Source organism: Sinocyclocheilus rhinocerous, unplaced genomic scaffold (genome assembly GCF_001515625.1).
Source record: "Sinocyclocheilus rhinocerous isolate Xijiao unplaced genomic scaffold, SAMN03320098_v1.1 scaffold200, whole genome shotgun sequence".
Lineage (NCBI taxonomy): Eukaryota > Metazoa > Chordata > Actinopteri > Cypriniformes > Cyprinidae > Sinocyclocheilus > Sinocyclocheilus rhinocerous.
Genome location: NW_015641014.1, coordinates 750,329 through 767,692, shown reverse-complemented (window position 1 = coordinate 767,692; position 17,364 = coordinate 750,329). Strand labels below are relative to the sequence as shown.

The 17,364-nt window shown below is 34.6% G+C and overlaps 2 protein-coding genes across 3 annotated transcripts in view; both read left to right on the top strand.

The window, feature by feature from the left end:
* Positions 1 to 872: 872 nt before the first annotated feature.
* On the top strand, positions 873 to 1,857 carry LOC107753688 (cocaine- and amphetamine-regulated transcript protein-like). The gene is made up of 3 exons (XM_016569892.1): positions 873 to 1,113; positions 1,290 to 1,373; positions 1,676 to 1,857. Exons 1-3 carry the CDS (start codon positions 943 to 945, stop codon positions 1,781 to 1,783), a joined length of 363 nt encoding a protein of 120 aa, XP_016425378.1. The 5' UTR covers positions 873 to 942; the 3' UTR covers positions 1,784 to 1,857.
* A 4,618-nt stretch (positions 1,858 to 6,475) lies between these two features.
* Positions 6,476 to 17,364, top strand: part of LOC107753548 (microtubule-associated protein 1B-like) — a 47,451-nt gene continuing 36,562 nt past the window's right edge. For both annotated transcript variants that reach the window (XM_016569710.1, XM_016569711.1), the window contains exons 1-2: positions 6,476 to 6,734; positions 12,479 to 12,580. In XM_016569710.1, the coding sequence (XP_016425196.1) occupies positions 6,509 to 6,734; positions 12,479 to 12,580 (328 nt within the window). In that variant the 5' untranslated portion in view covers positions 6,476 to 6,508. The remainder of the gene's footprint in view (positions 6,735 to 12,478; positions 12,581 to 17,364) is intronic.

The following is a 17,364-nucleotide window of genomic DNA, read 5'->3' as shown; positions in this document are numbered from 1 at the left end:
TTATTGGAAAACTTTTTTTTAATTTTAAATAAAAAAATCCCTATTCACATTCCAGTGAGGCTTAGACTAGTCTAGACGTGCTTAAGTAGTGAGGTGTCTACACTTTCAGAGTGCAGATGGCTCTTGGCCCCTTGCAATTAAACACATAAATGAGAAAATTATTAAGCATTTCCCAAAATCTCTAATAAGCAAACTTCCTCTTTACATTAGCATTCAAATATTAGAATGTTCAAGTGCTCATTTGAAGTTTCGAGGAACTTTAAGGATTGAAATGCAAAATAAATCAAATAATAGACATTTAATTCATGCAACCATATAATTTCCCCAACATTTTAGGCATGTGGTTCAAATATAGTCAGATACGTCTGGTATAATTACTGTAACACCAGGAGCCCAATTCTATTATGTCCCTGCTGTGTATGTGAAGCATATTTAGAGTCAAGCATCTGTATTCATGTTCTGGTGTACAAAAATTATTGCTGAACACTGTATACAGCACACACAATACAGATAGATAGATAGATAGATAGATAGATAGATAGATAGATAGATAGATAGATAGAATTGTTATTACATGCAGCCATGCATGTTTCCATAGTGCTCCAAAATGTTCAAAAGCTTTTCTTATACAATCGACAGAGCCTGCAGTAAAACACATAGACGGTTGTGTCCTTAGTGAAGTTAAAAATATATAACATTCCGGGGGCAACATTAACGCATTTGATGACTTGTCTCCAGCGCATTTACGCAATGAATGATCGCGCTTACGTGCGAACGAAATCAATGTTAAAGGCGGGGCGACACCAGATCACATAAATGCGTGCAGTTTGGAGCACATAAAAGGGTGCAAGGCTGGTTGATGGTTATTTGCGCCAAAACTTTGCATAGAGACGTATAACGGCGTTGCGCGCTCAGGTGCCAAAGCTCCCTAAATTCAGGACCATGGAGAGCTCCAGTCTGAAGACGCGCATGGCTGTGTGCGCGCTGCTGCTCTGCTTGTTGACCGGAGCCAAAGCGAACGAGTCAGAGCCAGAGATAGAGGTGGATCTGGACACAAGAGCCATCAGAGACTTCTACCCCAAAGACCCAAACCTGACAAGTCAAAAACAGCTTGTGAGTAATGCATCTTTTGATGCGCAATAGACATTAGGCTATACACAAAAGTCCCAGAACTTTTAAAAGTGTTTGCTTGATTTTTGTGTGAATTGTTATATAGCCTTATTTTGGAGTGATTTGATTTGAAAAAGAGATTGAAAGGAAACATCTTTCCAAATGTTTTGTCAAACCAGCTCGGGGCTCTGCAAGAAGTTCTGGAAAAGCTGCAGACGAAACGAATTCCACCTTGGGAGAAGAAATTTGGTCAAGTTCCCATGGTATATATTTATATTATACATTTTAACTTTGCGTATAAGTGCGCGTTGCTTGTGCTGGCGACACTGACATTGCGCAATTGCATGGATATGCGTCTTGGCTTTTTTATGTCTGCTTATCATTTACATGTAATAGTGAAATATCTCCTAACTTATTATTTATCAACAAATAGTATTTTTTAGATGGAAATTCTTTTTTTAAATTTTTTTTTTATAGTAATCCATTAGCTTTAAACAAGTGCGCTTTTACGCACTAACGCAAATGCTGCAATGGCAAAAGTAACACGATCTCTTTCTCCTGCCAGTGTGATTTGGGGGAGCAGTGCGCGATCAGAAAAGGCTCTCGAATCGGCAAGATGTGCGACTGTCCGCGCGGGGCTTTCTGCAACTTTTTCTTGCTAAAGTGTTTGTGATGGAAACACACAATTCTCGATGGATTGTAATGGGATTGAGTCCATATGCATTATATATCATAAATAACTACAGTTTGATTTATATTAATATTTTTTTAAGTGAAGAGACTGAAGACACTGAAGCAAAGTTGTAAAGAAATTGTTCTTCAAATATTTGCGTGATGTAAACGTGATACTGTCATATTTAATGTTAATCTGCTGTTTTGTGCATTAAAGTGCAATATAACTTGTTTTGTAAAGTTGTCTGTGTATCAGTTATTTTTATATTTGCATGATACGAATAATAGAATTATGTTTTTGATAAAAAATATAACAATTATTTTAAAGACCAATTTTTATTTATTTATTTATTTATTTTGCTATAAAACTTTAAAATATAAAACTACTGATTAAGCTGATTAAGGATGATTCAAGTTAGTTGGAAAGTTTCCATAAAGCTAAAAATTTTTTTTACAAAATTAAAAAAAATACAAAAAATAAATAAATAAACAATTAATTTATTAAAAATAAAATAATAAAAATAAATAAACTCACAGCCTATCATTGAATGTGATCCATGCGCTCTGTATAGTTAATTAAATCATGAAATTTTGCATGGTTAAACTTCTGAACAGCTGTGTTTTAGCTGGATAAAACTGTCCAGAATAAGACAGTATATTGCCCCTTCATAGCTGGATTTGCCTGCAGAACAATGATGTTGCATGTTCATATTCTGTCAAATAAATAAATAAATAGACAAATAAACTAAAAAAATAACAGCCCATCCCACATTAGTCACTGTCAGTCACCTAAATAAACTGGCCAATAACTGTGAATTGCATTGTGCAAAAATCAATTTCCTCACCTTTTCTACAGTATTTATTGTTGCATTATATTATATTATATTATATTATATTATATTATATTATATTATATTATTATTATATTATATTATATTATATTATATTATATTATATTATATTATATTATATTATATTAGTATTTATTTATACATCATATTTACCATTATTAAACGACACAAAATGCTGCAGGTCCACTGTAGAAACACAAAATGTTGTGGTAAAAAGATGTTAATAACATTCAATTCAAACTGTAGAGCCCTCAAAATACTTATCTATCTTTTGCCTGTAAGTGCTGTATTGATCTCCTCTTTCTCTGTTCGGAATCAATTACTTGCCACTTGTTCCAAACCAAGGCTAAATGAGGTTCTGACAAGTGGCATATGTTGAGACGTCACTTTGTTACTTTGCTTTTGCGTAGCGAGCTCTTAGCCATAAGAGTCAGAATCAGATTGTTCTGATCAGAGCCTTCAAAGTGAATCCAAAATCTGAAGCAAAAAGGGGAACATAAGTTTGTTAAAAAGAGCAAAAAAGCTCAACTTCTGAATTGGATATTCCCTCTGACTGGTCAAATGATGCCAAAATTGCCTCAGATAATACGTCAATGATGACAATTAACATAACATGAATTGATGGCTTTACAGAAAGAAGCTGTAAATCTATCTTTGAAGCTTCTTTCTTTGGCTCAGCCGCCAGGAATCGTTTCAGACAGACAATCTGGTGTTGATGGCTATTTGTTAAGATGAGTTATGCCCAACACTGGCTACATCCGTCCTCACCTTCTTTAAGGTGCTTATGTGTGCCTTTAGACTTATTGCTCGGCTTTGTCACTGATGCCACATATGTATGTGTCCCCCCAAACCTCTTTTGCAGATCAATATTTCATCATTTTTTGGACGAAAAAAGAGTGTGATGTTGCCCCCTAGAGACATAAAAGTAAGGTAGAGCCAGGCTTTATATGGCTGTGAAAAGCTGAAGGCCGGCAGTGCTGAATTACTTGTACCATGAATGGATTTCTGCTGCCGTCATTGTGGAGGATTGAAAATGCTCATAGCTGTGATCACTTGGTGATTGTGAGGTTGATTGAATGGCCACTTAATCAGGACAGTAACTGGTAGGAGATGATGCCTCTTGAGTTAAGCTGACATCGGCAGAGCTCAATTATTTGCTAAGTACTAATAAGGTTCTGCTTCAGAAAGAACAAATTTGATCTGAGATCAAATATGGTTTGATAGCTCTGAGAAAGTTCAGTAAAACTTAACATACAGTAATATATGTAAAATATATTCAAAAATATATTTAAAATGGTTTCGATGTTTATATTTAAAAATAAATTAGGAGATGTGTGTGTGTGTGTGTGTGTGTGTGTGTGTGTGAAAATATACATTTTACATTTAATTTAGAATATAATAAATATAATATAAAAACAATTACAATTATTTAATTGTTTAATTCAAACAATAAAGTAGGAAATACAATATAAAATACATTTAAAAACACTGTTTATTAATAAAATAAAATAAAATAAAATAAAATAAAATGTGCTACTGTGTTTTGGGTGACACATTTACCCATCTTAGGAACTTTTTTTGCTTTGGACCTCAAGCACAACCTTCACACTTTGCTCATTTCTTTCTGCTTGCATTCTGTGTGAGCCTTTCTAGTGACTGATAATATAATATAGTTACAAAAATTTGGAATTTGATATAAATGATATGTACAATATATCAATAAATATGATAAAAAAGTAAAACAACATAAATAAAATATGTAATAAAATTATTGTTTAAAGATTTAAAAATTACATGAAAAGATATCAATAATATATTACAATTTATTATGTAAATAATTTTATTTTTTATATACATTTAATATTTCACTGACGTTGAGATTCGAGTTCTGATGTACCTTTCTCATTTCCTTCTGCTTGCATCGGTTGAGGCTTTCTAATGTCTATCCAATATGGCAGCTTGCAGCTAAAAAATTCAGAAATTCAATTCTATAATATTATAATAATTATTGTAAACCGTTAAATAAAATAATCATTAATTACAAATATATTAAATAAATAAATATGTTTTATTTGAAATAAATTTTTTAATTTGAACTTAATCATTACATGAAAATAAATATTATAGAAATTAAATTATTATTTAAATTTTACTGATGTTGAGATTCAAGTTTTGACCTCAAGCACAAACTTCAGATGACTGACCTTGCTAATTCTTTTTGCTTGCATTCTGAGTGATCCTTTCTAATGACCACCTAATATGGCAGCTTGCAGCTAAAAATACCAGCATCACCTGATGGATCAGAGAGTAGGACTGCAATGTCATGCTACCTGCCGTCTGGATTTGTGAGGTATTTGCTCTACAGCTTATGTGAAAAACTGCCAGATCCATTTCAGCTCCTCGGCTCAGCATTTAAGTTGGGCAGTTACTGGCCAAGCAGCAAAATTTTGGACTTGTCAGTCAAAGTGTCTGTACTTTAAATCCCAAAGGTACTGAGGATCTGAGGAATCAGACTATCAATTAGAGAGTCATTGAGGTTGCAATATTGTTCAGTAACTGCTTTGTCCAAAGTACTTGTACCTGATATCTGATATGTTGTGTTTAGTCCGTTAATTTTTAAGTGTTCTCTAAATGACAAACAATAAATACAACTACAAATGACCCTATCGTTATTATTTGAAATATATACAGTATATTCAGAAATGCGAGTACTGCACTTGTCTATAATGTCCAGCAGAGGGCAGTATGAGCTCATTTCTATTAGACTAACAGACTGCTGACTCGCTGTAAAATCCAGCCTATGACCAGACAGGTGCTTCTGCATCTTAACTCACCTTCAGAGGGAAAGCCCAAGCTTTTAATTATTTATTTTTATATCATCTCCCTCCTTTTTCTCTCTGTTTTAAATATTTGGTTGCCTTACACTAACAAAATGTGTGAGATTACTGATCTAGGCAGATTTAAGGATTTATGAAAAATGCATATACAGTATGTTCTTTAAACAGCTTCTTTAAAAATATTTTTTGCAATTTAATGCTTCTCATAATCTCAAAGTATTATGAGATTGGATGCAGTCAGTCTAGTAGTTTTCTTTCACACATCATTGCTTTTTTGACTAATTGTAATAAAAGCAAAAACAACAACAACAATTTTATACTAATTTTATGAAAAAAAAAGAAATAATAAAAAAGAAAAGATAAGAAAAGGTCAGAGGGCAACAAAATATAGACAACTAACTATTATTTTTGTATTTATATGTTATTCATAAAATATCCATAAACATTATTTTGATTGCTTAGCAGTGCTTATGCATTCACATCTAAACTGCATTTCATTTAACTTGTATGTTAACTTGTATATTTATTTTGTGGTGTACATCTATACGCTTTTAGCTCTATCTGAATCCAGCAATGAAATTCAAAATAGTTATTCATTTTAACAATATATATTTTTATATTATTCTACTACACTGAAAAAATTGTGTGGAAAACCACACACAGATCTATCTATCTATCTATCTATCTATCTATCTATCTATCTATCTATCTGTTTGTCTGTCTGTCTAAACCACCTATCGTAATGGACAGGAATACCAATGAAATCTTATTAAATATGCTAACTATTAATTATCATAAACTATTTGTTTACTGCACATTTTGAGGTACTGTTGAAACCACAGCCCGTTACATTTGAGTTAATAATGTTGCGTCGTATTTGCATCGCGACGCTATTTTTTTGGCGTCCAGCTGTGACATCACACAGCTGCATGGTCTTTTAGCCAATCAGACGCAGGTAAACAGCGCCTAGTTTCGCATAGTTTGAGCAGCACCCCTCGCTGTCTTAACTTTGCAGCAGGGCAGGTGGCCGCAGTTGTCATGGAGATAACCGCAGGCCCGGCGTCGGCGCGCGGGGTTGTTTCCATGGAGATTCCGTCGCGAGGAGCGCTGGCAGCGGTGGAGGAGGACGAGGACCGCGGGCAGACGAGCACCGAAGAGCGGCTCCAGCCGACCTCCCGCCAGGGAAACTTCTACATGCTCATCGTGATCGGAGAGATCGCGACAGAGCACCAGCTGCACACCGCCAGACAGCACATAGAGCGCGGTGAGCCTCTTACGGAAAGCATGCCTCATCTGACACATTCAATATGGCTTATGATTTTTCCAGATTTTTTAAAAATCTAATTATTTTGTTAAATTAATATTTATTATTCACAGTGAATTGTGACAAGCCTACCAAATTTATTCTTATACCTATTTAAATGTATTAAGTCGTTATGGTATTACATGGTATCATATTATCAAAAAATCACGGAGATGTCTTGCATACTTCATCTTAACTTCATTCAACGCAAGTTAACACCTAAGCTATCTAGGCTGCACACTGTGCTGCGGTGGGCGTATTCATGTAATTATTGACGCACTTCAGTCCCAAATAAACGACGTTGCTAATGTTAATTTCCAAATGATTACCAATGATATAATTTCCTTAATAGAAATAATTAAGCAATTTCTACACATCGCCTGTCATGTGTACTTATTTGGAGCGTTATATGATCTGATCAGACCATTGCATACTAGCTCCGGCAGCAGCAGCAGCACACTGCGGCGACCTCGCCTGACTGCGTGGAGCACTGCGCCATGCATTTTTGGATGAAAGTGATGATGAAGCTGCAGTTTTGATGGTCTGTAAGGACGGGGATCTCGAGATATTGTTGTTGAAAATGTTGTTTATTTACCACTATATTTTGAGCAGGTGTTTAAACTTACTATAGGCCAGTGATTAATTATGGCAGTAGGAGTGTCCCTAGTGTTTATTTTTAGTTCAAGCATAAAATAGTCAAGGAAAATGTGCATACAATCTCAGAAAAAAGGTACAAAGCTGTCACTGCGGTGATACCCTAAGGTACAAAAGCTAAAAGGTACATCTTTTTATATTTTTTACCCCTAAATAATACATAGTAGCACTTTAAAAGTACATATTAGTACCTAAAGTGTATATATCTAGCTTTTGTATCTATGGGAACCTTTTTGTAGCCTGTTATTCAATAGATGCATCAAAGCTTAAGCATCTAAGAAGCATCTATCATTTAAAGGGGTCATATGATGCGATTTCAAGTTTTCCTTTGTCTTTGGAGTGTTACAAGCTGTTCGTGAATAGATAAGATCCCTAAAGTTGCACCAAATATTCAGATGTGTGCAGCGCATTTTACGGAGGACGAGGACATTTTCCTGGGAGAGTAGCCTACAATGCCAGTGTTCCGGTAAATTCAGTTCCCCTGTTTCCCCTTCGGCGCGCATGCTGACCCTATACAGTCTATGATGCTGACAAATAATGCTGACTCACAGATTGTAAGTACGTTTTCATATTTAAAGGATTTGCCACTGACGATTCAAACGCGAGTTTTGAGCAGTGTAGAGTAGCGCTTGTTGTTTGTCATTTCTAGGGCTGCAACTATTGATTATTTTGATAATCGATTAGTTGGCCGATTATTTTTATGATTAATCGGCTTAAAAAAACAAACGGTTTTCTTTATTTGAATTTTACTGACAAAAACACACTATTCCACATTCTGCCCAATGTCCTTCAAACAAATGTGCCAACTGAATGCTATGAAAACATACAGTCCTTAACAATTTATTAGACCACCTGCCATAAGAGAAAGCACAAATATTTTAGGAATCTGTCAAAAAAATAGTTTAATTCTAAAAATGTTATTGTCATTTTTTGGGCAAATAACAAACTGAAACAACTAAATAGTATATATTCACATAATAACAAAAATGGCCTCCTTTGCCTTTGATAACAGCTTGCATGCTTGCTGGCATTGTTTATGTACTTTTTGACTAATTGGGTATCTGAATAAAAAAACACTATAAAGCACTTGACAATTTTTTTCTGCCTTTCTTTCACAGATAACAGCAAGAATTATATTATAGCATTAAAAATAGCCTACTACTGTTACTAAAGAGCTTACGCATATTGGAGGACTAACCAATACAGAAAGCTAAAAAATGGTTTTGGTAATTACCAATAGCCTACTGTTAGTTAAGAGCAGCAGTGGCACAAACCTTACAAAATTGGTTAAAAACCTTACATAAATTTGTTTTAATAAATTTGTTAATCACTGTAGGCTATATAGTGAATATAGTTTAAATCTCTAGACCAAAAATTAAAATAATAAAGATAATAAAGACGAATAAAATCACAGTAATGTTCTGAAGGAACACGCGTCGCGTGCACTTTGATCACAGTCAGTCTCCTCTTACTGTCATTTATTTATCCTGTAAAAGCGTCTGACATTTATATTCAGACAATTACACGCTGCTGTCCCTTCACAGTTCCTATACTCTCATAAATTACTCACACTGCATGTTGACTTTTAAACCTAAATTTAATTGTTCAATAACAGATATTTCAGCACAATGAATGTTTTTGCGCTGAATATTGTCTCCCTCTCTACTGTGGTCCGTCTGTTTAATGCGCCTACCTGCCGCGCCGGTGTGTGTGTGTGTGTTTTGTTTTGTTTTTTTTGCAAATATGATTTATTCTGAAGCAATATTTTCATCAGTTTTCTATCAGCTGTGACAGATAAATCTGTGTGTTTTTTATATTTTATCCAAGGGCATTTTTTTTTTGCCTTTATAGATGGCATTTTCCCACTAATCTATTTAATACTTTCATTTCAAATTCTTACATTTGATCCATAAATTCAATAATAATGATTATGTGATCTATATGTTATCAAATTAAATAATTTACACTGAAAAATACAACTGCATTAAATAATATTATGAGATTCTTTTAAATATTTTTGAATATACAAACAAGAAATGATGGTGGAATTGATACTTTTCAACGAAATTAAAACGCCAGTAGGTGCCAGTAGTGAGCGTTTAATGATTGAGTCATTGAGTCATTCATTCAAACGATTCGTGCAAACGGCAGATTCATCAGATGTTTGTGCATGGGCTAATGATAATTTGACTCAACCGATTCGTTCAAAACACGGAATCAATCAGCAATGAATGGGCTGTTTGCTGTGAGGTGCGCTGTGTTTCTGCCTAAAAGTGACCTAATATTATTGTATTTGCTTATTGAACTGTTTATAGAACTATTAAACAGTCGTAATGGTGAAAACGTTGTGTGATGTTGCCTAACTAACTGTATTTTAAATATAAAAACTTTCCATTTTGAATTTTTACCTCAGGATGCTGAGTTTCTTAGTGTTGCGCATTTTGATTTCTCCTGGAGAGGCTGCATGAGCCTCGCCTCTGCAGCGCACCTTATTCCGTCAATAGATGCATTGTATACAGTAGCTATATCCACTATTCACCACTTACTCTAAATGTATTAAAATCAGAATAATACTTGCATTTTGGTGTTTACATAGTTATTTTCGGTTACTGATGTTCTAATCATGTTACTTGTCTGGCGTTAATGAAGCGTTAATGTTGAGCCCTGGAGTCTATGTGCCGGGGCTCAGCCCCGGACGGCCCCAGCCCAATTTAAACCCCGAGTATTTGTAATTATAATCAGTAATTATGTCCCCACTGGATGCAACAAATGCCTCGTTTGTAATGGGTTTTATTGGTTTTGTCTCGTCGCGCCGGGACACGGCATCACAGTATGGTAAGGGGCGTAACATTTCCGTCACATGCTTGAGGAATTCAGCCAATCACAATGCACTGTATAGCTGGCCAATCAGAGCACACCTCGCTTTTCAGAACGATGAGCTTTGTAAAAATCGCCGCATTTCAGAAAGGCGGGGCATAGAGGAGAAACAATAATGTACAGTATGTGGAAAATATTGTGTTTTTTTAACCTTGAACTGCATAAACACACTTTTCACATTTCATTACACCAAATACACCAAATAATGTTCTTTTTTAGCAACGTCATATGACCCCTTTAAGCTTATGTGTAATAAACGGATAAAAATTAGCCCTTTAGCCTTTAACTTATGCCACAAAATGTGTTAAATATGTCTTAAAATAAAAGTAATACTCTTTCATAGATGTTGTTTGCAGAGTTTTTAATTAAAATGTCTTTGTTTTTATCTTTTTAGGTTGTTACAATAATTCTATGAATTCTAATTGATTTTATGATTTCAACGATTTTATTTCATTTTATTTTATTTTAATAATTAAATTAAAAGTGGCAGGAAAATGCAAAGAAGTTATCACTTGTACTTAGGTTTAAAAGCAGCAAATAAATATAACATTTTAACTTTAGTGGGTTGATTTTTTTTACAGTGCACAAATCATCAACTCATTTACAGAAAAGCTTATTAAATTTTATAGTACAAAGTTAAGTGTTTTCATATTTCAGAAAAGAAAATAGTTCTGGTTAATTTTTATTGTAACTTCTTGGTTTAGTACTCTAAAATATGTTTTATTATTTATCTGCCAACGTTTTGTTCTCATATAAAGTTGGTTTGCTGAATGAACATTTTCTTTTCATAACTACTGGCATTTTGTCTAATGATCATGAAGCTTGACTTTGACTGTAAAACATAAGTATATAAAATAACTAATCAGAGCTGCCAAACTGCACAAACCTGAGAAACAACCAAATTAGAACATAATATTCAGGGTCAACTAAACTTGTTATGCTACTCACATTTGGTACATTTACAATCCTGACATGCTCACTCTGCAGCATTCTCTAATGTTTGAACGTCTAGAAATCTGAGGATTATCCCATTCCTCCTGACAGACTCTTAATCAGAAATTAGCATATCGATGAGAATAAAATCAATACTGTAAGGAATGTCTTGTGTTTCAATAGGCTGTGTAAATCTTATTCTGAGAAAACAGAAGTATCGGTTCATCTCTGCGGTCATTACCTGTTTTAAATCCCAATGACACAGCATTTCTGAGGACAAACACTGCAGTGTTTGCAAGATTTACACTTCATCTACAAAGCTAAACAGATCTGAGGAAAATAGTCCTTCATCTCTATAAAGAACAGAGGAGGAAGAACACAGCCGAGGAGAGTTAAGAGGCATCAAGATTTCATTTCATTCCCTAATTCTCCAATTTGGACTTTGAAGTTCAGCGCAGCAGTAGCTTAAGACACAATTTTGGGATCTTATGTAACACTCAATGAATATTCTGAGCACAACACACTAAATCTCATGTTTAAAACTATATGGACTGAGACCATACTAAAAACTGGGGTTGAAAAATTACAATTTAAATATAAACTAAAAGTTTATTTAAAAAAATAATATACTTTAATTGATCCATTAAGTAATTAATATAAATATTTTAATTATTATTATCACAATTGCCTTATTACAATTATAGATAACATTAATCAAAATATTAATATGAATAAAATAGCACATTGAAATGTATTTTCATTTTTCAACTCATGTTTTTACTCAAATTGTTATATTACATCATAATACTAAGTAATATAAAATATAAAATATTAAGTATTGTAATATAATTGCAATTAATAAAATGGTATGATATACATTGATATACGCTATATATGAAAAGAGGAAATTTGTGAAATTTTGAACTCAACTTTTCACACAAATTGCTATCACATTTAAATACTAAAGTAATATAATTTGTAATTAATGAAATGGTATGATATATGTTAATATATGTTATATATACAAAAAGAGGAAATTTGTTAATTTTTAACTCAGCTTTTCATGCATTATTTATTAATTTTTATAATATAATGAAAATACGTATGATATATATGAAAAAAGAGGAAATGAGCTAAATCTGATTATGTGAAATGAGGGTGTGAATGAACATTGCGTACACATGTAAAGTTCAGGAACTTTGCTCATATTGATCATGTCACATGTCTCTCTGTACCTGCAGGTATTCGTTGCTGGGACATCAGTGTGTCAGAATGTGACCTGGACCAACAACTACAGCTTTTCATAACCAGACATTCCGCCCAGTTCTCAGCCGAGGTCAGAGGTCAGTCCGATTGAAATGAAGTCATCTTGATCCTGCAGTAGAGTTGAATGCAAATGAAGTCAGCCGTTTATATGAAAATATACTGTATAAAAAGATAAAGCTCAAGCTAAATGAACAATTGCAAGGATAAGACATACATTTCCATTTATTTCCCAATATGCCACACAGAAATAAATATTTTCAATTGGTGTCAAAGCTGTTCATATGGCCAGCCCAAGGTCTCACTGTGGTGATCTTGCTTACAGAGAGCTCACTCATAACACACACGATATGCAGCTAATGCAGCACTGAGAATCTCTCCACGTGGAGTCCAGCATGTGTGTTTGCACGGGTCCTGCTTCCACTGTACTGCCTGGCACAGTAGTAATCAAAGAGCTGTGTCAGGAGGAGAGGAGCTGCAGAGCCAGTGCTTGACTGCTGCAGTGTGTGTGCTGGGTGGGACGGGCCTTGATCTGTGTAGTGGGTTGAGCTGAGGCAGAATCATAAAGGCTCAAATGTGCCTCGGTGTAAGACAGGGCGTTTTATAAAAGTGATAAGCTGTTTTTCAAAGACTAGCAGGCTATTCATTTCCTAACTGCTGAGAAAGTGCTTTACTACCCATTTTAAACCCTAAGCTGCTGTCAGAGGAGGTGAATGATACAGTAGCTGGAGACAAATTTCATGTAAATGGCAATGTAATTTAGCATAGATTTTTTTGTTCTGAATATATATAGGCACGGGACTGCATGTGATCACTGATTATGTTCAAACCAACAGTGACTGCGAATGTCATAATGATTTCATATAACAACAGAGTGCTGCAGAGATGATGTGTTTCTGTAAGCCAAAACCCTTCAAACGATAATTTTAGCATTTCTGGTTTCATCATTCTGAAGTCAGTGAACGGGTTTTTGGTTAAATGAGTGAAATAAGGTTTGTGGTTAACACAAGCTCAAGATATTTTCACATTTATTATATGACATAAAATACATTACCTTGTCATTTTTACTTATCCTGAAAAAGGTGGTTGTTAACAAGTGGCTAAATGGGACAACAGTGGGTGGTGGGAAACATTAAAGGGATAGTTCACCCAAAAATGAAAATTCTGTCATTAATTACTCACCCTCATGTCGTTCTAAACCCGTAAGACCTCCGTTCATCTTTGGAACACAAATTAAAATATTTTTGATGGAATCTGAGAGCTCTCTGACCCAGCATAGACAGCAAGGATCCTTACACGATCAACGTCCAGAAACGTAGCAAGGAGCTCGGGGAAATAATCCATGTGACATCAGGGGTTCAACCGTCATTTTACAAAGCTACGAGAATACTTTTTGAGCGCAAAAGAAAAAAAAAAGACTTTATTCAACAATTTGTCTCCTCTGCATCACCCTAGCGCCATTTTGGAGAATATCCACTGAACGTAAACACGTTACGTCGTTTACGCTTTGATTTGAACGAAAATTACATATCCGTGTGGCGCAGCTGACACAAAACAGCATACGCAATTTACATTCAGTGGATACTCTCCAAAATGGCGCTACAAGGTGGAGATGAATTGTTGAAAAAAGTCGTTTTTTTCTTTTGTGCACAAAAAGTATTTTCGTAACTTAGTAAAATTACGGTTGAACCCCTGATGTCACATGGATTATTTTACCGATGTCCTTGCTATGTTTTTGGGCCTTGATCGTGTAAGGACACTTGCTGTCTATGGGAGGGTCAGAGAGCTCTCAGATTCCATCAAGAATATCCTAATTTGTGGTCCGCAGATGATCGGAGGTCTTACGGGTTTGGAACAACATGAGGGTGAGTAATTAATGACAACATTTTATTTTTTGGGTGAACTATCCCTTTAAACTTGAACACACCCATCAAGAAACCTCATCTACTCACTAGCTTTCACAGCATCATTGTGTTTTTAATTGCGTTCATTAATTACTCACCCTCATGTCGTTCCAAACCAGTAAGACCTTCGTTCATCTTCAGAACACAAATTAAGATATTTTTGATGAAATCCAAGAGCTCCCTCCATAGAAAGCAAGGGCAACCACGTTCAAGGTCCAGAAAGGTACCAAGAACATCAATAAAATAGTCCATGTGACATCAGTGGTTCAAGGGAGAAGAATTGTTGAATAAAGTTATTATTTTTTTTATTTTTTTTTGCGCACAAAAAAGTTTTCTCGTAGCTTCATAAAATTACGAATAAACCACTGATGTCGCATGGAGGGCCAGAGAGCTCTTGAATTTCATCAAAAATATCTCGAAGATGGAACGACATGAGTAATTAATGACAGAATTTTCATTTTTGGGTGAACTATCCCTTTTAATGGTGGTGATGTTGAAGTCATGAGACCATGCTGATGTAGTTTGTTTATAGACAACATTTAGCTTTTTACTTCTGTCAAATGTATTCAGGCTTCAGAATTCATAAAAGCTGTGTTCATTCATGAAGATTATCACAATAAAAAAGGTGTAAGATTCATAAACTTTTGTTGGTCACGGAGCTTATTTTCTACAATAATCCAAAAGCCAATGGAAAAATCCTTTTGAGTTTTTGTCAAGGGTACCAAGGTGATGCTAAAGTCCGGGTTGGCCTACAAAGATACATCATCACTATAGCACTCTATTCAATGAACAAGAAGTTAACATTGAGTGAATTACATTTTAGAGACAATATTGTCAGTTGCTTTGTCTCTTTTTGTTTCGCCAACAAAAATAGTTCAGAATGAAGCCATAACAGAACTATTGCCTATCTTCTAGCAACAAACAACAGCAGTGCTTCATTCCTGAATGATTTTTTTAATGAAACAGTTGAGTGAACAATTCAGTGACTCATTCATAAAAACAATGGCTGCATCTGAAATCACATACTTCCCTATTAATATAGTAGGCGAAAAACAGTATGTGAATAGAGTAGAATGTACTCAAACAGTAGGCAGAAAGTTCCACTACTACTTTCAGCGAGATTCTTATGTGTGGATCCGATGGACACTTTACTGTCCTATTAAGCCACAGGAGAGTATTTGTAAATGGCAAAAAAGCAATGCATCTGATGCTGGTAGGCCATATGACAATGACAACATGACCAATGAAGTATGTCTGGATTAAATTCATACTACACACAATCATAGAACAAACCTTTTATGGGCCACAAAATATTTCTTATTTAAAAGAAGTACTTAGAGATTTTGAATGCAGGCAATTACTTGTTTTGTTCCTGAATGAATCAGTGTTTGAACAAACTGTTTAAAAAATATGATTTTATGACTCACTCACAAAGACAGTCCCTTATCGCCACCTATTGGTGTCACAATGTAACCTGCAGAAAGTTGCCACGGTTTTGCTACAGTATGTATTTTCTAAAGTGTTTTGAGTTTTTTGTGTGTTAATATTACTGCAAGCCTGGCAGAAAAAAAAGTTCAAAAGCTTAGAAAAGTAGCACATCTCTCCTCAATAAGCTACATTACTTGAAGTGTCATACCTGTCTTTAAGTTTAGTTCACCCAAAAATGAAAATTCTCTCAGTAATTACTCACCCTCGTGTCGTTCCAAACATATAAGACCTTCGTTCATCTTCAGAACATCAATTTAAATATTTTTGATGTAATCCGAGAGCTTTCTGACCCTCCATAGACAGCAACGCAACAGACAAAAGTATTGAAAAAGTATTCTCGTAGTTTTATAAAATTAAGGTTGAACCACTGATGTCACGAGAGAAAATGGATGGAATAAAGCTTGGGAGGTGGAGTGATGACCTCTGACCCTGCTGAAGGGCGTGATGTGTGCTTAGATCAGATTGTGATGACTGGTCTGTGGGGTGATACAAGGTTAACAACCACTAAAGGTTGATGTCTCAGATTGTGCTTTTCTGTGGCTCAAGGCCTGGCAGACATGAGGCTCCCGGGCTGATGGTGCAAATGGGACCACAGTATCGATTCGACCGTATCATATTCAGCATGCACCTTAGCATAGATCAATGACATTCAAACTAAGAGGAATTCAGTGGTTGTTATCCTAGGGCACAAATATATGTGTTTCAATTCTAATTGGAAACAAAATGATAGATAAAGTATTGACTAAAATAATTGATTTGTCTAGGACTGATGGATGTTTTGTTACTTTTTTTTAGCCATATAAGCACTTGAAGTTGAATTCTTTTTTATTATTAAGGATATACTGCATTTTTTTGTTTAAAAATTGTGTTCCCAGTCCTTCCCCTATAAATCTTCCCTTATAAATATAAAATGAACTGCTGCCATCTAATGGTTATTATGAGTAGTGCAGAACATGTAAAAAGGTAAAACAACAGATGTAAAGAGACAGATTTCTATCTATCTATTAGAGCTGTGCAATATATCGAAATGATCGAAATATCGCAAATGTACATATCGCAATATGCATATCGCTACAGCTTGCAATATTATATATAAAATTTCTTTTATATAACAAAAGACAAAGAGAAAATCACTCACTGCTCTTACCTAAATAACTTTTGTAGCTTAAATAAGAATCAGTGCATATTGAATTCAAAGAGTAAATACTAAGCAGTGTTTTATTTTTCCTTTTTATTATTCAGTTCCTAAACTCATGTTAAAATGATTACACTAATGTTAAAATGACATTTTTATGTAATGCTCGAGTAAAACACTACCCTTCACTTTCAGAAGTTGTTGTAGGGGTGCTTTCTTATTAGAATCAGAATCAGAATGAGCTTTATTCACCACTTAAATGTGCGCAAACACAAGGAATTTGTTGTGGTTTTACAGGAACTCTTGGTACATACATACATACAAATAACCATATATA

What these genes read in the sequence shown, in the direction of transcription:
- LOC107753688 (XM_016569892.1), top strand. Translation starts at nt 943, where the DNA reads ATGGAGAGCTCCAGTCTGAAGACGCGCATGGCTGTGTGCGCGCTGCTG. An exon ending in TGACAAGTCAAAAACAGCTT is followed by an intron (nt 1,114 to 1,289) that starts GTGAGTAATGCA and finishes TTGTCAAACCAG; the next exon opens with CTCGGGGCTCTGCAAGAAGT. An exon ending in AATTTGGTCAAGTTCCCATG is followed by an intron (nt 1,374 to 1,675) that starts GTATATATTTAT and finishes TTCTCCTGCCAG; the next exon opens with TGTGATTTGGGGGAGCAGTG.